At 38.1% G+C, this 23,468-nt stretch overlaps 1 protein-coding gene across 4 annotated transcripts; it reads right to left on the bottom strand.

Moving 5' to 3' along the window:
- Nucleotides 1-1,113: 1,113 nt before the first annotated feature.
- HERPUD2 (HERPUD family member 2) lies at nt 1,114-23,468 on the bottom strand. Of its 4 annotated transcripts, none has more exons than XM_049816317.1 (9): nt 23,369-23,468; nt 22,825-23,108; nt 17,090-17,167; nt 13,684-13,797; nt 11,423-11,580; nt 4,504-4,626; nt 3,846-4,169; nt 2,476-2,590; nt 1,114-2,140 (listed from the first exon to the last, which is right to left on the bottom strand). In XM_049816317.1, the coding sequence occupies exons 2-9, from the start codon at nt 22,969-22,971 to the stop codon at nt 1,979-1,981; spliced, it is 1,221 nt and encodes a 406-aa protein (XP_049672274.1). In that variant the 5' UTR covers nt 22,972-23,108; nt 23,369-23,468; the 3' UTR covers nt 1,114-1,978. The 4 variants fall into 4 exon arrangements, with proteins under 4 accessions (XP_049672274.1, XP_049672272.1, XP_049672275.1 ...); XM_049816315.1 differs by having other exon boundaries at nt 22,825-23,112; nt 23,369-23,459; XM_049816318.1 differs by lacking the exon at nt 13,684-13,797 and having other exon boundaries at nt 22,825-23,112; nt 23,369-23,459.

Genomic DNA, 23,468 nt, shown 5'->3' with positions numbered 1-23,468 from the left:
TGACAATTCTACTTACACTTTTTAAACCAAATCAGGGCTAATAGCACAAGAGCAACTTTCTTAATCTGGTCTGCTAACAGCAGAGAGCTACCACTAATTGCTTCCTATAGCATGGAAAACAAACAGAAACCTAAACAACGACAAATGACAGCAAGAAGCAACTAATAGCAGTTAGCAGCTGGATACCAGAAGGTTGTAACTGCACAGGTTACAGGCAGGCTAATTCCAGGACAAAAAGAAAAGTGAACTTTTGGGAGAAGTGGGAGGGAGAACATACAGGTCAAATAGATGAAACCTCTTCAGTGCATTCCAGAAATAAGTCTTATGACATCCAAGACTGCCACTCTGTGCCATTCCTTTAAAAATGTAGGTTTTTGTAATAGTTCCTAAAAGTTAGATCCATCCACCAAACTAAAAGGGTAAAATTTCATGGACAAGGTCTATGCATTTTATGTTTATGTACTAAAGAACCTAAACTGAGAGCAGCTCTCCATAGTAACATGGGAGTAAAACATCATTAAACATGATTTATTCATCACTGCTGCTTATACAGCAAATAAAATAATAGATGATTGTAAGACATTTATATTTTTCCTCTTCTGACAGATTTGTAAATGAGAATTATTTTCTAAGTCAAAAACCATTCTATTTAAGCAGTTTAAATTAAAAGCACTGTTCAAATTTATTTTTTCCAACAGAGAGTGAAACTTTCAATAAGGCCTAGAAATCCCAACAGATGTTTCAGAGTATAAACCCAAAGAAAATTTAAGTTTTAAAAACTCACTGCATAGCTTCAGCAGTCTGACAGGAGCAAGCAAAAATTAAACCTCTACTTCTCACTTGTTCAGACCTATTTAAGAGCTTTGCCCTGTACTTGGAAATTAGAAAGTTGATAGGCTTTCTGTTGGTTGTAGTATTACAATCTTTGTAGCCATTTTTTATTTAGATAGCACATGATAACTTCAACCAAAAACTTGACAGTAGCACTGTGCTATTATCTCACATACAATTTTCCTCTTCTCAGTTTTCATTAGGTTAATTAAGAATACAGATATCCCGCTATTGAGATCATACCCTTATTTGTTTATGTTCTGCTACAAATGTACCACTTCAGTCAGTATCGGTAATGCCACCACAGTAACTTTATTCCACTCTCAAATCAATCACATCCTCATCCTTCATGATGCACTATTTAGTTGTTTGCATTCAAATATGCATACAAACATTCAAAAGAGTTACCGTAACAGTTTTTATTAAAAAACCCTAATGTACATCTTTTTCCCCAGTACAGCTATATTTTTCTTAAAAAGTACTGTATGTATCAAACATTTCAGGTTTATCCCATCACTGTCCATTGTCTTTGAAGAGCTGTTAAACATCTCCAACTTCAATGAACTTCAGTATAGTCTCAAGAAAAAGCTTTTAGCTTTCTAAATCTATGAGAAGAGGCTTAGTATTTTGTGGCATGAAGACAACGTGCCATTAACAAGTAATCCTTGTGTTTACAGCTTTCTTTCAGGAATGACAAACTCCAAATACCAAGTGATAATTCATACCCTGCATAAAACTAACACAAGATACATTATTCAGATGAATAGAGAACATATGCAAAGGTCTTTCAACATTCATATTTTTAACAGCTCTTTAAAGAGGTAATGGTGCAGATTAAGTACAAGCTTTTTGCCTCAGTATAATACACATCTGAAATTAAAATAAAACATGGAAGACCAATATCTTTACATTTTATTCTTCAGAAAAAGAAGAATCTTAAAGAAAGCATTTAGTAGTCCACTTGTGCTTAAAATACTCAATGCATGAGAAAGCCAAAAGAAAAAACCATACACATTTTTGTACACCATGATCAAAAAAAGAACATTATAAATTTTCAGAAATTGCATTGTACTTAAAACACTCTCTAGAATCCGCTCCACTTCTATGTATGGCTACTGAGGCTGCCTGACACAGTTCCTTTTCCACTTTAATTGCCAACCTGTGGAGGCCCTTCAGGGATAAGTGATGTGAAGAAGGTTGTGATAAAGGACCAAGCAGAAGCCATGAATCCAGGCTGCTGCTCTGTATTGGCATCTTCACCTGCATCTTCTCCACTGTCTTCATCAATCCCATCATCCATAAGTCGTTCCTTTAAAAACAGAAATTGAAGCAATTCAACTGTTTCTTTTCAGAGCTCTGATACAAGGTAACCAGCAGTATCTTCCTACATTAAGTAACTTCTCTCAGAACCATCTCCTGAAAAGTAGCTACCATGAAGAAAATCTGTGATTGGAGACAATCAGTAATTGTCAGACTGGAAAAATCAGATAATTTAAGCAGCAAACACAATACTGAGGACAATGCTGAAAGCTTTCTGGTTAAACAGACTATGTTTCATAAAAGTTGACTTTCTGTCCAGGCATTACAGCATACTTTACAACATAATACATAGGAGTCTCAAAAGACATGTCTGCTATTACTCACCATCTCTTCAAGATCAGGATTATTTGCATGTTGCCCATCACGGTTCACTTCCACATTATTGGCTGCCTGTTGTTGGCCTCCCTCTTGCCTAAAGGGAAACCATCCAGCTTGGTGCCTACGTAAGAAAATGGAACAATTGAAAAACCTCTCTTTTTTAAAAGAAACAAAAATATTTTTCTGCTACAGAGCAGTAATTTACTGCAGTAAATTCTTCAAGTGCTTTCAAATGCATGTTTCAAAAGCTACATGTATTTTTCTGCAGGTCTTACTTCCAGATCAAAATGGCTATTTTTGATGTCTGGGTTAAGAAGGGTCTTGCTAAGAGCTGCTCTTTAAGTTTTACAAGTGCTGTTCACAGCCCTCTGTTCCAGAAAAATAATTTACCATGATTAGGTGATTAAATATGTAGAATACTTTTTGAGGGTCTCCTCCCCATTTTTTAACTTTCAAAGGCAGCAATTTTCATAGTTTATAGTTGATTTTCTGTGCAAAAAACAATTTAAACTTCAGCTAAGGCTTGAACCACATTACCACTGTAAATTAAATAAGCCTCTCCTATGTTTTCGAGTATCTATATTCCGATTTCAACTGTCATATCTGCACAAGAAACAGAACAGTCCTTGTGAGGACTGAGGCTACAATGTAAGGAAACTCTCAATGAATGACATCAGTCCAAAATATCAAGCATTACTGCTGTTTTCCAGTTCTATTTACATCACTAAGATATTTTCATATATAAAGGGAAGTGATGACAACAGTACTGATGTTTCTTAATAAAATAGAGAGCAAGCTTAGGCCTTTATGATGCATTGTAAAAAAATTTAAGTCTCTGCAATTCTACCAGATCTAGTACCCACCATTACAGTAGCACTACTTTAACTCTGCCTAACACAATTTACTGCACAAATCTCGTTATTTTTGAGATGCAAATGAGCTCAGCTGTGCAATTTTCTTCTCATATCCAAGCAATAAGTGTTTTAAGTTTATGCAAGCATATGCTCGACCTATATGAACTTCCCTCCCCTCAACCCCATTTTCTAAATTTGCCTCCCAAAATTCTACATTTCTACAACACTGATCTGTTAATATCACCAACGTTAAAGAGCACTGTGTTTCAGGTATAAGTGGTATACAACTTCCTGTAAAAATGTTCTGAGAATTATTTCTTCTTCTTCAATCAGTTTCCCTACTTGTTTGAATTTTTATTTATTTTATTTTTTTTTAAAAAAAAAAAAAAAACCACACACCACACTGTAAAGGAGCAGTGCCTAAACTTTTGCATTTGGGTAATTTTTCAGTTTAAATGGATTATACATGAGCACCATACTCCACATATCAGATCTGCAGCTATACTTAACTGTTGTACTCACAAATAAACCAGCAGCATGGCTCCCATTACCATGACAAATCGACTGAAGGAAGAATAGAAGTATACAATGCTCAGAAGAATTGCTGCTCTAGAGAACGTGTACATCCAGTCCAGCCAGTCCCGGTTGAAGTCCTCCTCATTCACTACAGGGCCACCCTGTGCATTCATCTGAACATTCGGGTTTACAGGCCTGTTCTCCTGGACGGCTACATTTGGCACTGCTGCGGGCTCATTTGCAGGAGCGTGTTCTGAATTTACAGCCTGGGCAACTGCAGATCTCCCTGGCTCAGTGCTGGAAGTCACTTGGGCTGAAATAGCAGCTTGGCTAAAAATTTAAACATAAAACTGGTTTGTCAAAAAACACTCACCAAAATTTCTAAGCCTATTCTTGTCTTCTTTTCTACACTAATAAAAACAAAGTTTCAGATGCAATACATGTCAAATAAAGATTTAAGGGAAAATGCAGTTTTACATATTAATACATTAATTAATTCCAATCCAAAACTGGATTTCATGATTTGCTGGACAAAACTTAGTGTAAAACAGCAGAGCCAGACAAAAGAAAAACAGACATTTTGATCCTGCAAACAACATTTAAGTTTTTAATACCTTACTTTTATTAGTGTAACTGACTACTACTGAAGATAATGCAGACTTACTATTGCATGTAGTACTGACGTGCATACATTTGTTGCCACCAGATCATCTGTAAGGGACTGAATGCAGGATATACAGAAAATCCAGCAGGAACACCTTGGCCTGGAAATTGGTTGCCTATATTGCTAGAAAACGATTTAAAGAAAAATATTCCGTTCTAAATTGCCACATGTATAAAATGCACTAATATTAAAGAACAATTAAAGTAGCATTTTTCCTCTCATTTGTCCCCCTCTGAAACAACATGTAGTGAGATCATCCAACCCATTCCAAAAAAACACTCTATTTTCATACAAGAAATTAATAAGCAATGTTATTTCTACAGAAAGAGGATTTATGTTTTTGTACTGAGAGATTTGTCACTAACTGCATCTCTGGGACAAAACCATGTTGAAAAGTTTTCAGAATTGTGTATAATTGCAGAAATCCTTCCATACATTCCCTTTTACATTCAGAGGTCACCCTTAAAGGTATTGCAGGAGCTGTAAAGGGAAAACTTACTAGCTTCTGTAACTTTCTTCTAGAAGCAATACCTGAAACACCACTGTGACCAAAGACATGAAGAAATGTACACCAGCAAAGACAACAAACTTATCTTTCAGATACAGCTTCTGAAGATTGCAACTAAGAACACTGTAAATAATTTACTCCCCCCCCCTCAATATTTTGAGCATAAGTAATTCTCCTTCCTATGGACTTTCAACTCCGGTTCACATGCAAGAGATATAAAGCTCCTATACATAAGTTTTAGGTTTGTTTTTGTCTGCTTTTAAACTTCTTAGCCTCTCTTACCTCCTAGAGCATATAGCATGTTTTGGCAAGATATCCAACTCTTTCCCCAAAGATTTTGATGTAGTGAACTGTAGTAAACCAGGGCATCTTTCAGGACAGCATGAGAGTATAAAGCATGAAGAAAAGTTTATTCAGACTGCAGGCAGCAAAAGCTGAGACTGCTGTAATTTGTACTGCAGACTACACCTGTTCCCTAAGTAAGGCACTCCCTGCAAAGATATCACCAAGAGATTTCATTAGTCTACCAGGCATTCAGATATACAAGACATGCCCAGAAAGAAAGATGGGAGGAAGACATTAAAATCTTTTTTCCATGTTACACGAGTAAATATTTCACTGTAATTCTGGACAAGAGCCTGCCATGCAACTTCACAACCTCTGCTAAAACTGTTTGTTATGTTTGTATTTAGTCATAACCTGTTTTGACAATAGTTTGGGGTGACAAAAAAAAAAGTAAAGGCTACTTTCCTGATACCACATAGAAACTGACATAATCATAGGCAATACTCTAGGTTTCTTTCAAAAATTGCAGGGGTGAACCAGCAGCCCTGCTGATGCTACTTATTTATGCATAATTAACATGTTGGAACAGCAAAGCTGTCAAGCTGCTATTGAAAAACATCAATCATGCTTTTATCTTCATGGCTGCAAGCTTTAAGAATGTGTTTTTCTATCCCCTGAACTGGCAAACACTTTGAGAACTAAGACTCTTCCAAAATTCATAAAACACTAACCCTCATAAAACATCTGACCCTCAAAATATAGACGACTCAAATATTCTACGTGGATGTCATTAAGTACTACGTTGTGACAAATCACTAAGCAATGTCTCAATTTCAAGCAGGGAGATTATCACACAGGGATGCGAACAGGCAGGACCACTCACTGTTCAACCACACCTATTTCTCCAGCTCAGTCACCAATAAGCAGTGCTACCCAACTTGCCCGAGTTCTGCAGGAATTCACCAATTCTTTTTCTCATCAGCTACAGATTTTAGGGTTGTTCTTTGAAACTGCTAAGTTGAGCTCAACAAAAGTTGAGAGGCCTTAGGCTAATAGCTCTCCCTCACAGATATGTCTTTTAGAAATACTACAGGATTTAAGCCTCTACTTCTCTCTTCCAAATTCTTTCAAAAGTTGCTTTCTTGATGTCTTAAAGCTTAATAGTAGATTAAGAAACCAGTCAACCAAGACAAACCACAAAGGACTTCAGTTATGCCATGTTCTTTCGTTTCCCATTCAATTTTTTTTTCTTTTTTCCCTTTTTTCCAGTGGCTTTTCTAGGAGATGTGATTTTTGAGAAGCAAGACTTACTTTTCAAGATCTGACTCCATTAATGAGAAAAACTAGACATCAATGTTCAAGAACTGGCTTCTGACTTAGAATGCCAACTAGCACAGCAGTATTTTGTTTGCTCATCAAAAACCAGAATGAGGCAGATGTTGTCAATTATACAGCTATTACAGCTGCCAAGGTATTCAGCTAGCTTACTAAATTCAGGAACAACTCTAAACACAGTGTAATGTATTTCAGTGAGAAGAAGCTCTCCATAGGAAGAGACTCTTCTCAAAGCAAGCCAACTTGCTGTCATAAGAAAAAAGGAAAGAAGCATGTGCTTTCTCCTCATCTTTTCCCAAAAGGAGGAGAAAGAGGCAGGAAGCAGAGTGTTTCAAAAGAATGGCAGCAACAGCAGAAGAGCAGAGAAGCAAATTGGATAGGCAGAGGCATTCCAAGATTGGAGAACAAAGCACAGCAGACAATAGAAGAACAATTAGGTAAGTCAGAAAAACAGTTTTTAAGGTTCAAATGCTAGAGGTAGCTTCAGAATATTCTTAAAAGAAAGAGACATGCTACTCTTTAAATGGCTAGAAAGCTCAGAATTACTTTTTTTGGTCAATGGAAGACACCTAAAATGAGCTAACTGGGATTTGATTCGAGGGCAAGTTCACACAAGTTAGTGTCATCATGAAGATAATGCTCACCACTAATGGAAAAATAAGACTTTTTATTCACACTTTAAAGCTCAATCTCTGTCATCTGCATGACTGTCAATAACTGCATTTGTTTAATGACCTTGACCCACAAAGACTTCTCATTTAGTGTTCGTCTCATATGAGTCTGGGATATCAACTTCAAGTGATATTTCAATATCCTCCACTACGTTATTTGCTACTTTAAAATAAAAAAAAAAAATACAGTGAGCAAAGACTACTGATGAAGCAAGATATTTACATGCTAGAACATGCTGCATGCTGTCAGTATGTTGCCTTCAAACATTATTATGTACACAATACAAAAACATTTCACTAGATGGGCTGCCCTCTCTTGACAAATAATCTCACTGCCTTGATGTTTCTTGTTTGTTTACTGTTTCAAAGTACTCTCCAATCTGAAATGCAAGCCATTTCAGAACTGAGCCCATCTGTTCTGTTTGTACCTGCATAGCACAGCAGGGCCCTGATCCACAACTAAATCCACAGAAGCAGACAATGCTGTGCTTGCTCTCCGCAGCAAAAGACTAACTTGGCAGATATATAAACTACTTGCCCAGTCCCACCTCAAATCTAGATTTTTAGAAAACAACATTTACAAAAGCTCAAAGGCAACAGAAAGTTTTAAATTGCTGTCTCTAATATCTTAACCATCCGAATTAGCTGCTTTCCCAAAGGGTATTTAACTCACACACTGAAGCTTTGTGCCAGGAACTGAAAAACCATCAAAATCATAATTTGGTCACCTAGCATTCATGCTACTTACTTGTACAAATTACTTCACTAATGGAAGTGTTACAAAATGCTCAAGAAAACTGACCCTTACATACATTTCCAAACATCTGGAGAGTGTTCCCCAGCAGCAGAGCCTATAGTGCATCGTGCAGATAGAATAAGTGCATTCGGTCAGGAAACAGTAAGAAAAATGCACAAGGCAACACAAATTTCAGCTACAAATCTTTACTGTTCCTAACAAGACTCAGTCTATGGCTAAATTACATTAAAGTTAGATTTCATTGCCCCAAATTATGTTTAAGAGAGCAGCTAAAAAACAGAAGGCATTTCTTATTGCTGGAATACAAGTAGCAGTGCCCTGAAGCAAAAAGATGCATCCAAGAAGATTATTGAAAGCATTAAAAAAGGCTTTTCAAGACACCTGACTACAGCAGGCACTGGCATAGACTACTTGGAATTGAGCAGAGCCAGTGCCCAGCAGCCTGCAAAGATCTACCTTAAGTTCTGATAGCGTTCCATTAAATTACTTTTATAAAAAAGGCCTAAAATTATTTAGGGTTCATTTATTTTGGCTTTTCTGTTCAGATCAGGAATGCACTTCTGAAGCAAGTCTCCAGTCACTTCCTCTTACTACAGCTTTGTTTGTACCACAGAATGCTCTTGGATCACCATCTGGATTCCTTTTGGATTACACTAAATTGAAAGATGCAATTTAGGTACACTGCTAATGCACCTTAGCCACAAATAGGCACCTATTCCAGGTGCCAAAACTAGACCTAGTCCAAATAAGACAGAAAACCCTGAAATATGTGCAGTATTGATGTCAGGTTCTCAGCACTTTCAGTCTACAGATCCACTCCTCTCAATCCACATTACTTGCTAATACATAGACTTACATTTTTCTTTAAGTTACTTTCTCTTTCAAACACAGTAATGTCTTCCAAACTGACGCTTCCCACTGTACTTGACTATTTCAGCTAAGAGACCAAACAATGGTTCTGTTGCCTTTTTGAAGTCCATAGCCTATATCAGTTCATCATGCATACTGACAAAAAACTCACTCTCAGAGTATGTATATGCAAAAAGCTGATTAGAAAAGCATTAAAAATTCTTACAGATTAGTAATCTACACAACACACAATAAATTGCTTGTGGGATTAATTTACATTACACTGAACAGTAGTCTTGACAGTCAACCTAGGGTCACCGAGCTTTGTTACTGTATTGGGTTTGCATGGCAAGGTTTTGGTAGCAGGGGGGCTACAGGGGTGGCTTCTGTGAGAAGCTGCTAGAAGCTTCCCCCATGTCCAACAGAGCCAATGCCAGCCGGCTCCGAGGCAGACCCGCCCACGGCCAAGGTGGAGCCCATCAGCAGCAGTGCTAGTGCATCTGGGATAACAGATTTAAGAAGGGGAAAAACATTGCTGCACAACAGAAACTGCAGCCAGAGAGAAGCATGAGAACATGTGAGAGAAACAGCCCTGTAGACACCCAGGTCAGTGAAGAAGGAGGGGGAGGAGATGCTCCAGGTGCCGGAGCAGAAATTCCCCTGCAGCCCGTGGTGAAGACCATGGTAAGGCAGGCTGTCCCCCTGCAGCCCAGGGAGGTCCACGGTGGAGCAGATATCCACCTGCAGCCCATAGAGGACCCCACACGGGAGCAGGGGGATGCCCGAAGGAGGCTGTGGCCCCGTGGGAAGCCCACGCTGGAGCAGGCTCCTGGCAGGACCTGTGGACCCACGGAGAGAGAAGCCCATGCTGGAGCAGGTTTTCTGGCAGGACTTGTGACCCCCTGGGGGACCAACGCCAGAGCAGTCTGTTCCTGAAGGACTGCACCCTGTGGGAGGGACACCATGCTGGAGGAGGGGAAGAGTGGGGAGTCCTCCCTTTGAGGAGGAAGGAGAGGCAGAGACAACATGTGATGAACTGACCTCAACCCCCATTCCCTGTCCCCCTGTGCTGGGGGAGTGGTGCTTTCCCTCATGCTTCCTCCCGAGGGGGAAGAGGTAGAGAATTTGGCAGTGAAGTTGTACCCAGGAAGAAGTGAGGGGTTTTAAGATTTGGTTTTATTTCTGATTACCCGACTCTGATTTGATTGGTAATAAATTAATTTTCCCCAAGTTGAGTCTGTTTTGCCTGTAATGGTAATTGGCAAGTGATCTCTCCCTGTCCTTATCTCGACCCATGAGCCTTTTGTTATATTTTCTCTCCCCTGCCCAGCAGAGGCAGGGAGTGAAAGAGCAGCTTTGGTGGGCAGCTGGTGTCCAGCCAGGGTCAACCCACCACAGTCACAAAGGAAAGTATAACCACTTCAGCGAAGATGCATGTGGTCAGAATAACATAAGTGCTCCACCCATCACAAAGGCAATTTCTTTCAGGCAGACAGTACATTTCAGATAAAAAATAAAAAGGACTTGAAGGAATTCAGGATGAAAGCTAGTAAGACTAGTAAAGTCTAGGTTAACTCTAACAGAAAGCATGCAAATTGAACTGAAACTAAATAAATTTTCAGCAGTTCTTAACATATCTTTTCTTTCCAGTGACAGAAACAATTATTGCTGTTAGCAGGTTCATAGTTTCTTTGCTTCAACATTCTCCAAAGAACATCTCTAGAATCTACACAGTACTGGTAGAACGCCTTGTCAGAAAAGTAATCTTGAAAGTGTTCCTTGAGGAAGTAACAGCTATCATCTCAGAATGCGCTATCCTCCCATTTTCCCCTTGGAAGAAAATAAAAAAAAAGTTAAAGAAGCTGCAAGGGTCAAGTGGGTTAAAAATTCCTAACACGGCTTTTTAAGTGCAAAAAATTTGACAGAATTTTGAAACTTCTTACATAATAACAGATCTGATCTAGAAATGTACACTGGTTACATTTCATTGGTGTGTATAAAAACACTTAAAAATTCTGTTGTAGATACACAAGCACTTCACATGTACTCAAAACAGCTGTGCATCATTTCTACAATTGAATCCAAAATGGAGAAGTGAAGAGTTACATCTGTTATGTGTCAGAAGCTAAGAACCATCATATTCTGATAAAATTCAGTGTTGCTGATTACAATCAAGGACCAGAAAAAGCAACCAGAAGCAATAATTTTATCGTTACATTACTAACTACATCCACTAGATAAATATTACAGCTGCACTTATCAACAGAAAGTTGAGGGCAGAAAGCATTAAGAAAAAACTAAAAAACAGCCTGAAGGGGAGCACCAAGAACTCTTTGATTGACACCTGGCTAAAGACATTAATGTTCATATGAAAAATGTTTCTAATGTGGCTTATTGCTTCAAGATGAAGTAGCCAAATAATTCTGCAGACTGTGAAAGACCATAATTGTAACCAAACATTTAAAGTACTTTAAAGAGTATCAAAGAGCTGAGGATTGCTTCAATCTCACTTACCCTTGCATTAAATAGGGGAACTGGTGGCTTGGTATTGGACTGCTTTGTGCTTGTGGAAGATTACGATGCCTCACTCCATCTGCACTAGTGTTCAAAGATGTAGATGAAGCTTCTTGATTTGCAGGGGAGGCAGCAGTTGATCCAGAACGGTCTAAATTCTTAAAAATAAATAAAATTGAGGTTGGGGATCTTTTAACCACAGTTACAAGATTTACTACCGTGTCTTAAAAAACTATTTGTTTTAACGTTTTGTCACAAGTTTTATTGAGAATATAAGCACCAGGCAAGTCTTCTGGGGTTTTATTGGTTCTGCCAAGCCTTTAGTAAAAACAGAAATTCAAAATTATACTCAGGTTCACATATAAAAAAAAAGTAAATTTTTCAGAAAGACTCAACACTTGATGGGTCCCAGAGAAAACCATAAGACACTGGGAATCAAAGTTTCAAAAAGATGAACCAAACTAAAGCTTAATCAAAAGAATATTTACCAGCAACAAAAATTCTAGTGGCTATCATTAACAAAAGTAACTACAACCTCAGGTTACCACTTTGTATTTGGAGACAACAGTGCCTGCAGTAGCTTAAAATACCTTTCCTCTATCCCTGTCTTCAATTTCCCCTTCAACTCATCATCCTCTTCGCTGTGCCAGCTGCCCAAACCAAACTGCTGTGCTCACTGCTGGGAGAAGGCAGAGGGCGGGAATAGGGAAGTAGCTAGGAATTACTTAGGCTCCCAGAAACACACCTAAAACTAGTGTGCGAGACCTTCAATGCTTTCCAAGATCAATATTTAACCCTGGAAGTAGGAAAACAGCTGGCTCTCCTCCATTATTTGTCACACTAACAAAACTGCAATTTGGCCACTGAGATGCATTATTTTCATTTTAATAAATCCCCAAATCCTGTTGCTAAGCATTACTGTAACGTTTACTCAGTAGAAAATCCTCTTCAACTTTGACAACTCGGGAAGTGAGGAGGTGCAATTACTTAAGACATCCATATCACATTTGCCCTACAAAGGAAAACAAGAAAAATTTACCACTAAACAGTGGGAGGAAAACGAAAATAAAAAACAAACGGAAGAACAAAGGCCATTCAGGCTTTGGGTTTAGGTCGTTTCCTTCAAAGTATTATGAACTTAACACTGTGCATACTGACTGCTTTAAGCAGTCATTAATACAGGCATTTAAATACAACATTTACAGCTGATCTACATTGCAATAAAACAATCACAAAGGAGACCTCCTGTGTCCTGCTTGCAAACAAGAGATACAAATACAGCCTTTGAAAAAACAATGTAACCACCGTCCACTCTCTACTATTGCTTAAACTGCTGGTGTTTCTGACTGTCACAACAGCAGTCCGAAACAGTACCCTATCAAACTGAATAATGAAGACAAGACAGCTTATTACTGGAAGGGTATTTTCCATATGCTGATAATCAATACACCACAGATGAAAAGTACCTACAATGGTATTGTATACATTCCTTTCTGACTAACCTTCAAGGGTCACTGAGTGATACTGCCAACTCTGGAAAAAGCCAAGAGAATTACTGTAATGATGACCAAGTCAGCAACAGAATCATTAACTGCACTTTCTGTTAAAACAGAGTACAACCAAAGAACATCAGCATTTTTGGAGAGTGTGAAGAGTGGAAGGCTCTAAAAACCCTAAACAAAAGTGTTCTATGAACAGCTTTACTAATAAAACATTAAGAACACTTTCTACTTCTCACTGTCTTAAAGACACTGTGACTACCTTGAAGCTACCACGTACGTACTGGCCAATTCCTGTCAAGCAGAACGCACTCTGGCCAAGCTCCACCTGTCTGTCTCACAACAGGGGCGCTAATTTGACTAGTCACTCTTCAGCAGTACAAATTTTCACAAAATAAAGCAGAACTTAGTTGGTTTTTAAAAAAAAAAAAATCTGAATACACTCCTCAATTTCTGCCAAAGATACAGGGATATAAAGGAAAATGTACTTTTTGATAAAGTGTTAAAAAGAAAGAATAGCTTCGAAAAAGTGGTGCTTTATCATCTAATAAACACGTTACAATTTGAAAAAAGGTCATCTTTGTTTAAATAAAGTGCCACCCTTAAATAATCAAGTCTAATTGTACAAATTCATGTGGCATGCTCTACTTTCACCTCACTATTTTACAGTCCAATTTTAAAAATTAAGAGATAAATTCCTGGAAAGCTTTCTCACTGTAGAAGAAATTCATGTCCTGTGTATGAAAAAAAAGAAAAACTCACTGAGCTACTGCTGAAGGCTGAAGCTCCATGACCTTCTCTACTGGTGCTGGGTTTTGGAGAACTTGGGGGTGTCCGGGAAGTACATACCAGGTGAACCATATGATATTCATCTTGCTAAAAATTAACGAAATTGAAGAGCTAAAGCAATAATATTTGACAAATTTACAAGCAAAAACTGTCTTTAAGAATCTACTTTCAAAGTTGCATTTGCCACGAGTAAAGAAACATTATACAAAACGGAGTGACCATAAAGCAAAACTTGAGCCTAGCACAGGAGAAGCCTACTGTTTCACAACTAATGTTTTCTTAGCAGCTGTCCACAATAACATATTGAACATTCACTTACCCCCAGTTTTCCCTAGAACTGCAGTACAGCAGAACCAACGGAAGACCACACAAAGAAACATGTGGAAGTATATCATAAGTTTTATTTTGAAAAAAACCTCAAACCATTTGCAGGGCTCAGTTTCCCTAAAGTTAATAATACTTACCTTTGCATTGAAATCTAATGAAGACTGTTATTCAATAAAGACATCAGGGTAAATTAAAAATGTAGGCACTGAACTCCACAAGCAGGCCAAGATAAGAAAAATGTACTAGCCATTGTCTCCACCCAACTCCAGTCTAAGCTTGGCTCAAGCCTAACCTGCAGATGCCAAGTGAAGAGCCCCTGAAGATATTCCACACTCAAGGAATACTATGCAAAGTGCTAAATGGGACTTGAGTATTCCTAAATATTTGAAAGTGAGGAAGTGAATGAGTGGCACCATTTGAAGCCACGTCAGCATGCAAGTAATCAGCCCATGCCAATTCTTCATGGATATGCTCTCCCCACAACTTGAATGCTGTAACTTCAGTCTGAAGCTATTTCACTGTACCAAATGAAAACAACCCATTATATCAGCATGCCTGAAGCTTATATGGTCATAGCAACAAGAATAGATATGACCGTGTATTTAAACTGCACAGCTTCCTCAGTAATGAACTTTTAAACAAGAAAAGCAACAAAAAACCACCTCTGCCCTCTTCTGAACTCAAAGTGGTGCAGTCAAGCTGCAGTTTTTAATGAGATGACATTTAGAAATACCAAGTCTGGAGGGTTTTTTAAACTATTAAAAAAATGTTAAAACACACATTTACTCATTTTTAAGTTTTAATCTTTAGGAATAAAGAAAATTGGGTAACTGCTTTTATATACCATTGTGCATTACTGCTAGCATAGCCTATCCATATCGACATTCATTTAAACTCCTCTGCCTGTATCAGTTTCTAGCACCAAGCACAGCCCCACTATTACATTAAGTATAATTTCTTACCAGTCAGTGATAGTAAGCAATGATCAGAGAGCACTGAATGCAGGTGATCAGCATTCTGACCACATCAAAAGCCTTTAACCTAACTAGTTATCTTCTTTCTAGATGAGAACTTATGTCACTCAAAGGCAAAGGAAGCTGGACATACTACTTGTAAGCTTACAGCATACAGCTTTATTCAATGTGAGAATTTATTGTAATATATTTCTATTTATATATAATGTGTTAGACATCACTATGCTTGAAGACTGCCACAACTTTCAGCCTCAAAGAATTTTACATCAGCAAAATGACACTGGCTCAGTATCAAAGAGCAAGTATCACAAAGCTAAATTGAAAGATATAGTAAATCCTCAGATAATATTAGGAATTTATAGTTAATCAAGTAGGAAAAATACTGCAGCTAATGAGATTGAACTTAAGAGTAATCATACCCTCTTTCCAAAAGCTCTTAAAAACTTGAGCACAAAAACCTCTTCTTCCAACACAAATTTTTAACTTTGTACTTAAGACCGATGAGTATGTTTCTAAATTCACTAAATTTCTTTAACTAAACCCAAGACCTATAGCTACTAAAATGCCTTTAAAGTTAAATATAGCCCCCGTAGAGTGAAGGAAGACATTAGGCAAAGTTTCTCCTCTAGCACATAAGCAAGGTTTGAAATCATCAGCTGACTGAATTAAGGGATTCAGACTTCATTTTGTCCTTAACAAGCAAAACTAAGCTTTGAGATAAGTTATACAAGCATTTTCATGAACTTTTAAGTGGTAAAGGACATATGCTGTTTGGCAGTAGTCCAGCTCCAGTTTTCTAGAAAGCCTATACATAGTAAATTTCAATCATTTTTTGGTAAGCAGTTAAATCCAATTTAACAAGATCTATTTCAGGATGAAGATCATAAAGTAAGAACAATGTTAGTCTGCTCAAGCAATACTCAAGATTCATCTGTATCGGTTTCGCCACACTTAATACTGAAGTTCAGTTGCCTGCTTTCACTGAAGCATTATTCTCCTTTAGAGACTTTCCTCCATACTAAAAATTAACATGTAACCCATCCACTCTTGCAGTCTATACATTGATTTTTACCTCAATACATTACAAAAAAGTATCATTACCAACACCCAGGTACTGTATTACAGAGTTTACCTATTTCATAAGATTAAAACCTGTATAATTATTTAATGACATAAAGTATTTTCCAAATATAGCTATTGATGCATCCTGATGTGTTTACAATGAGTTTAAAGACTACTCAACATAATGCATTATGTTTTCTGTTACAACCAAAATTGAAACAAAGTTCTTGATAATCTGCCCTAAATATCATCTTATTTTATGTTTTTAAGAACTCCTTATTACTTGGTAGCATCAATCCAAACTATTTGAACCAATCGGAGAACCAAGTGCATGTATTTCAAGATTTCCTTCGTGAGATGTCATGTGTATTCAGGATTTGGAATTAATTTAAATGTTGACTGAAGAATCCAAAGTTAGATCAGTAAAATTATTTTTTCCAAGATGAACCAGAATAAAAAAAAGAAAGAAATAAAAACAGCAAGAACCAACAAACTTTCAAACATCATCAGGAATGGTTAATAGCTGATGAATAAAACCAGGACAACAAATAGCTTTCCTAGCAAAACCATTCAGGCATTTAGAATTCTGATTTCGCCTGTAAATAAATTACTCTTAATTTGGTTACACAAGTGCCACTTTTAATGTAAGTTCTTGGATTTAAGTATGTACAAGAAGCGAAATGATGTCCCAAACCAACACAAATCTGTTAAATAATTCCATTTATGTCATAGTGGGAACTGTCCGAAGAAGTTATTCTACACTACATATTACTTGTTTGGGACTTACATAGCCTACTTGTTCTCCCACCAATTGGAAACATGTCTTAATCCACAAGTATCACAATCCTACATACAAGAGATACTTAAAAATACATTTTCCAGAACATATCAACATTATACAGTTAAATCTCTCAATACAACAATGAAAATTTGAAGCTAAACAACATGAATCTAAATTTCTATTTCCCCAAAAGGGTTTTTGATCAAATATCATATGGTGTTGATATAAAGCTTACTTTTCTGAGAACATCTTTCAGCTGCAGATGATCAGGAAGCAGTCTGCCAGAATACACCAGTCTCTGATCCTTTGTAGACTAGGAGATGGGACAAAGAAAGGAATTTAGCTTTCCTGCTGTACAGATATACAGCTGGAGATAACATTTGCAGACGAGAAAATCTCATAATTCCAACCACCAAGAGACAGCCTTAAAAACATTTCAGAGGCTTCACAAGTCCAACTCGTAAATTAATTCTGAAAAAGAATTCTGCTATTACACACTCAGCAAGAGTGCCATAACAATTAACAACACTTAACCGGCAAATGCTGATCAAGAAAACTATCAAGTATATTAAAAAATTCCTTTCTTTTACAGACTTGCTCTTTACCGTGCTCCCACTCCCAGGCACTTGCTGAAAAAGTAGATGGAAAAGTGGCTGGGGCAAAGAAAAAAAAAAAAAAACCAACCAGAACCAGTTAGTAGAATGATGGAATGATAATTAAAATATGCAGAAGGGCACAAGTTTCAATCTTTTTCACAAGGAATTTCTGTTACTAGTCCCTGCCCCCATTCCCCCCTTCCCCAAACAAACCCCACACAAGAGGAAACAAGGAGGAAAGCATTAAAAAGCATGAAGCAGCAAAAGGATTTATAAGGTAGCCTTCAAACTTTGGTAAGCTTTTTTGCCTGTTCTCACACTTCCACAGTTTAAAATACCTTAGTAATGCAAATAAAGGTTTTTTTCTTTAAATCTTTCTTTTTAAAAATGATACGCTGCTCATAAGGTAATAACTTTTAACTATTCTACATGGAAGAGATATTGATAAAAATCCTTTTAACAGGAAACTATTTGGGCTACCTATCTACAGTAAGATGTCCAGTACACTACAGCAATAGGCAGCTTACTTGGTTAAACAAAACAAACTAACAAACAACCCAACCCAACTCAGTTTATGCTGTCAGAAAGAGTTAGTCTTAATACTAGTGCGTCACTAACATGCTGTAACTATGTGAATAAACAGCTCCCCCACACCTTTTTTTTTTTTTTGAAAAAAAGCTCCTACATATTTACCCCCTATTAAAAGAATTTTAAAGAGAATCCAACTGTTACATCACCTCAGTTTAACTACTGTTTGCATCCTAAATTAATACAATAGCATTTATCACTTGAAAGACAGCAAATGCTAAATGAAGAAATCTAGCCTAATATCAGTGGAACAGACATGCATTATCAGCATGAAATATTTGAAGAATTTCCCCATCATGTAAACAGCTAGTCTTACAACATCCCTCCTCTTTCTCTCCTAGCTTTCTGCTGCCCACTCTGCAGTCTTATTCGTGCTAATACTAAGACAGAAATACCTGAGATCCAGATCTCTGTGATTAGAAAAAGCTTTCACAGAAGTTTTGAGGTTTGGGGTTTTTTTTCCCTTGCAATACCCTTTAACATATTCCCAATAACTTAACAGAACATAGAAAAGTTACAGAACTTTTTTCCTTGAAAAAATCTGATCATATCACTAGAAAAAAATTATACTCTAAGCAAATAATCAGAAAAAGTACACATTAAATCTGAGAAGATTTTGCTTTAACTTTTTTCCCCAAATTCATACCATTCATGATTAAATACGTCTTTAAAAAAAAAATAGTGCATAACCTGCCACATATAGTACAGAACTGTTTATCACTTCCATTGAAAAATCATTTTCTATATCCTGCATTTTTCTGTATTTTTAATTAGTGACATAATACACTATTTTTGTAAGCCTCACAACACAGGGAACTAGTTATTTGCAGCTCCAGTGGATAAAATACTGCAATGAATTCAACATCAAAGCTGTACTATTTCTATTTACGTTTAAAACAACAAAAAATGCCTGTCTCTCTCATGTCAGACTAAGTTCTTTTGAACTATACTATTTTGCCTGCTCCTTTCAAGCAGGAAGAAGCTGCAAACAGAGTACAAGCTTACTAGCATTTTGTATTTGGGAAAGACCTTCTTACAAAAACTAGAATTTGCAGCATGCATCAAGATTACAGAAAACTTTGGTTTCTTTGTTGCTTTAGAATGACCAGTGGAGCCAGAAGAAAAGTCTCAAAAACCTTGTTTCTGGGTCCTGAGATAGATTAACTGGAGATTAATTAGAACAGATAAGCAGTTAAAACAAAACAAGCAAAACACAACAATAAAAAAACCCCAAACTCCAAATCTTTGTATCATTATCCAACACGTCAACGGAGTGCTGTTTTGCCTGCCCCACACATAATACAGCTTTCTAAGTGGTCAAATTCAGACTCTTCTTTTCAGTACCTTATATATGAGCCTCCCTTCAACCCCAACTAATTAAGTATCTTCTCAAACATGATACAAGTATTACAAAGTATTTAATATGAATACTTCACAGAGAAGAAACTGCTAGATCAAAACCACCCCTCAAAGCTGACTCCTACATAGCCTTCAGTAATGCATTTCAGCTCCCTACAAAACCACAAAAGAAAAGGTTACACATACATTGAATACTGTTAAGCATATTAAGCTAGAGACGTTAGTGGGGGAAGATGTGGTCTTAAACCCCATACTCCTCCCTTTGTAACTTAAATACCTAACTGTGCACTACAGGATTATCACTTGCAATTCTCAGTGTGAAAACCATCCTGGAATTCTGAAATGGGGAGGGTTTTAAAATGCAGATGGAAGAAGAGGTGATAAATGTGAAAAGACAGTAATATACACATATGCCAAAGTAAATGGTAAAGGTATTCAACTCATCCTCTGCCAGAGGAGGTTCACTACCACACCTCCTGCTTCAAGGAACAGCATACTCACTGCTAGCCCAAACACTGAACTGTGATGGAAAAACACTTTACAAAAATATACGTAAGTGGCCCCATTTTCAGAAGCAAGCACATAGCATCAGATTCTAGAACCTAAAGTTAGAGTGAGAGGGAAGAGAGTTTTCAGATCATAATCCAAAAGGGTTGTATTTAAAAATAAGAATTCAACAGCTAGTGGGTTTTTACTTCCATTTCTCAAGCAAGACTCCTGCAATGCTTAGTCCAAGTTAGCTATGTCCAGCCCATCACCAAAACCACCAAACCTAAGGCTAACGCAGCAACTTCCTGCAGGAACGCAATCTCTGAGCCATCCTGTTTCAGCTGCAAGACAGTCATTATTTTGGTCACTCAGCCTCTCTCCCATTCTTCCATAGGAAATAAAAATCCAAACAACCACATCTTGTTAGAACTGCAGGCAACATATATGCTAGATGACAGGTACTACAGGAAATGAGAAACAGCAGTTTTAAATTACTGTTTATGGGTGTAATCGATGCAGCGGTTAATGCACTGAAAGCAAGATCTGCCAGATTGAGACATACAGGTTGATTTTCCAAGTTTTCTTTTCTGAAATAAACGTTTAATTTAGGGACATGATAACTGTAATACTCTAGCTATGAAAAAATGGTCCAGTCAGGGGAAAAAAAAATATTGACACCTGTGAACCTTAGTATAGGCCCACAAACTAATTTAATACTGTTTTTAACCTAGTTAGCTTATTCAATGACTTTAAGTAAGTATATCGACTTTAATAACAACTAAACCAATTCAAATCTGCCTATACTTGGCATTTGTACATACTTAGCCTAGTTGTTCACACAAATTGATCTGGAAAAATCAACACTGCCTCAAGGCCGAATTTTTTTGCCTACTTTAACCACCTCATTTCCTGAAGATACACTCTTAATAAATTAAATTTAATGACAACATTTACAGTTACCATCAGTTTACCAACTAATTTACAGATGCGTACAGGAGAATGAGGTACAAGTCACACATGAAAACTTGAAAGACTACGCATAGCAGTGATAGCAACTGATTTCTATTTTACACCCTTAACTTCAAGAACACTGCAATACCTGTATAGATCATCTGTGCTCTGATGTACTCTCACACTCCCAAAATAGCATGGCAATAGAAGTTATTTCCAGGACCTATCATATTCAGGGAATGTAGACATTTTGATCAACAAGTGTTTGACAATGATCTGGTTTAAAAAGAAAAAAAAAAGGGGGGGGGGGGGGCAGCAGGGAGGGGAAGTTCCTAAGAGCACAGATTTAAACAAATTTGAAAAAAGCAGTAAACTCAACATCAAAAACATATCAAGCCAAAAATACACTTTTCAATTTTACTATACATAGGAGATCCTATTAAACACCTTTCTCCCCTCCCATGTTACTACTTTAATTTGAAAGGTTCTATGAAATAAAAAGGTTGTGTTCATTTATTAGTTTAATTGCAAGTACAGTAAAACCAAATTAAATTGGAATTACTGAGATAATTTGCACTAAAGAAACTCCCCATTCTTTAACCCAGAACAATTTGGGGGATTCTGAACTAGTCATTTAACAATGAGAGGCATGTTGCAGAATCAGTTTTCAACAGAAAAAAGATGTTCCAAGAAACTGAAATTTCCTATTATACTACTGGTTGAAACCTACAGTGCAACATAAAAACCTCTTGTTCATTAAGGATTCTTCCTAGAAGCCCGATTTAACAAGATCATAGGATGAGTCAGAAAACTAGTGTTTAAACACAAATACGTCACAGGGTGAGATTCTATTGAGGAGGAAAAAGCAGCAATCAGCCGAAGTCGTATATTTGTTTCTTTCACAGCAGATAGACTCCCTCAGCAGAGATTACTGACAGCCATAACCAAATCCACAAACTTTTAAATACTGCTTAACCGATCTCAATGGACCAGTGACACAGCCTAAGTTGTTGACTGCTTTTCATCTTCTTTCTCCAAAAGGCAGAAACCCCCTCTGAGACACAAAGCTACTGTTTTACCTTCCCCCAGCCAAAAAAACCAACAATACCAATAATTCTTCTATTGAACTAGGTGAATACTAATCATTTACAATATAAATGCAACCTTTGTTTGATGTTTTCTACAGCAAGGTCTAGGCCCCACATGCTGCTGCAGTGAAGAGGCAAAAATCACTCCCTTTACACAGTTTTCTGGAACAAATTTTCAAATATAGCGTTCTGCATGACTGCCGTTCTAAACAGGTACAGTATTTTCTTTTTATTATTATCTGTATGGGTTTTCATACCGTCTTTTCAACTGTCAAGTTCAGAACTTTGAAAGAATTTACAAATAAACCATATTTTCCTCAGGAAACAAAAAAAAGTTACAGGTCTTTATATAAAGTTTCAAAACACAGTCAAGACTGTCATACAAGTTTGTAGAACATCTGAGAGCAGAGTTTTCAGCACAGCCTCAAAAACATGGCTTTTCAGAGGCGGGGGAAGAAAACAGAAATAATCCTGATAGGAATAAACGTTTATCTGCTCCACACCTCAGTGAATTCACTAGATCATGGTAACTTTAGCTACATCACTTAGACTATAATTACTTCAGACAGAACTCTTACATTTACAGAAATCAGTCTTAAATTGAGTTAACTGAGATATCTAAATTCCAGTTCCTAAAAAAGTTAAATGGAGCATTAATAAGTGTCTTCATCGATACCACCTTTCAGGATGCTACACTGTGATCTTCTTAAACCATGTAAAAAAGCAGCTATTTATACTGCCAGCTTCCCAGAAAGCAAAGCACCAACCATAGCCTTTACACAAATAATTCTTGTCTATTTTGCGGAGTACCTAAGGGAAGTCTTGACCGACTGTCCACAAGTTACTGCAACACCAGTCTTACCGACAAGATGAAGGGAAAGGGCTGGCCAACAACTCACCGGCTTACTGGGGTAGACATTGGAGAGGTGCGATTTTAGCTTGCCCACAGTCCAGTCCAGAAAGCAGTTAATGGTCTGGTCGGTGTATTTCTGGTTGGGGGCCTTGATGATGAGGGTCACCGGGTGATCCACGACGCTTTGGTCCATGCCGTTCGCAGGGGCAGCCGGCCCTGCCCCTCTACTCTCCCCGGGGAGACGAAGCCGCTCGAACCTCCGGGCGTTCCGGGCGGGTTCACCAGCCGGGGACGAACTTGCTGCCGAAGGTGGGGGAGCCCATCCCCGTGCTGGCTGCCGTTCACACCGCAGGCAGGGCGGCGGCGGCGGCACCGGCCGAGGAGGGGGAAACAAGCGGAGAGAGGGGCGGCTTAGCACGTCACACAGGCACAGGCACACCCCCCTCCCCCCTCCCCCGTAACCACAGCGACGGGAGCTCACGCAGGGCCAACGGAGGCACCCTCACCGCCCCCCCCCCGCTGGCCGGCCGGGCCTCCTCCTGTTGCGCCCGCACCCACAGAGAAGGAAAGGAGACGGAACAGGCCGGTACCCGGAACGCGCCCGCCCGGGCTGGGCCCCTCCGCCCGCGGCACCGCCTCGACCTCCGGCCCGCTGTCGCCAGCGTAAAATGGAGACCGGAAGCGGGGCCG

This window comes from Accipiter gentilis, chromosome 14, assembly GCF_929443795.1.
Source record: "Accipiter gentilis chromosome 14, bAccGen1.1, whole genome shotgun sequence".
NCBI lineage: Eukaryota > Metazoa > Chordata > Aves > Accipitriformes > Accipitridae > Astur > Astur gentilis.
The sequence above is the reverse complement of the archived record's forward strand: the minus strand, read 5'-3'. Positions and strand labels throughout refer to the sequence as shown.

Bases quoted from the DNA above. Each gene is read 5' to 3' on its own strand.
- HERPUD2 (XM_049816317.1), bottom strand. From the start codon at position 22,971: ATGGACCAAAGCGTCGTGGATCACCCGGTGACCCTCATCATCAAGGCC. The intron at 13,798-17,089 runs GTAAGCTTTATA...GTTAATTTTTAG, and splicing joins TGAAAGATGTTCTCAGAAAA to CAAGATGAATATCATATGGT. The intron at 2,591-3,845 runs GTGAGTACAACA...TTTCTTACGTAG, and splicing joins GCCATGCTGCTGGTTTATTT to GCACCAAGCTGGATGGTTTC.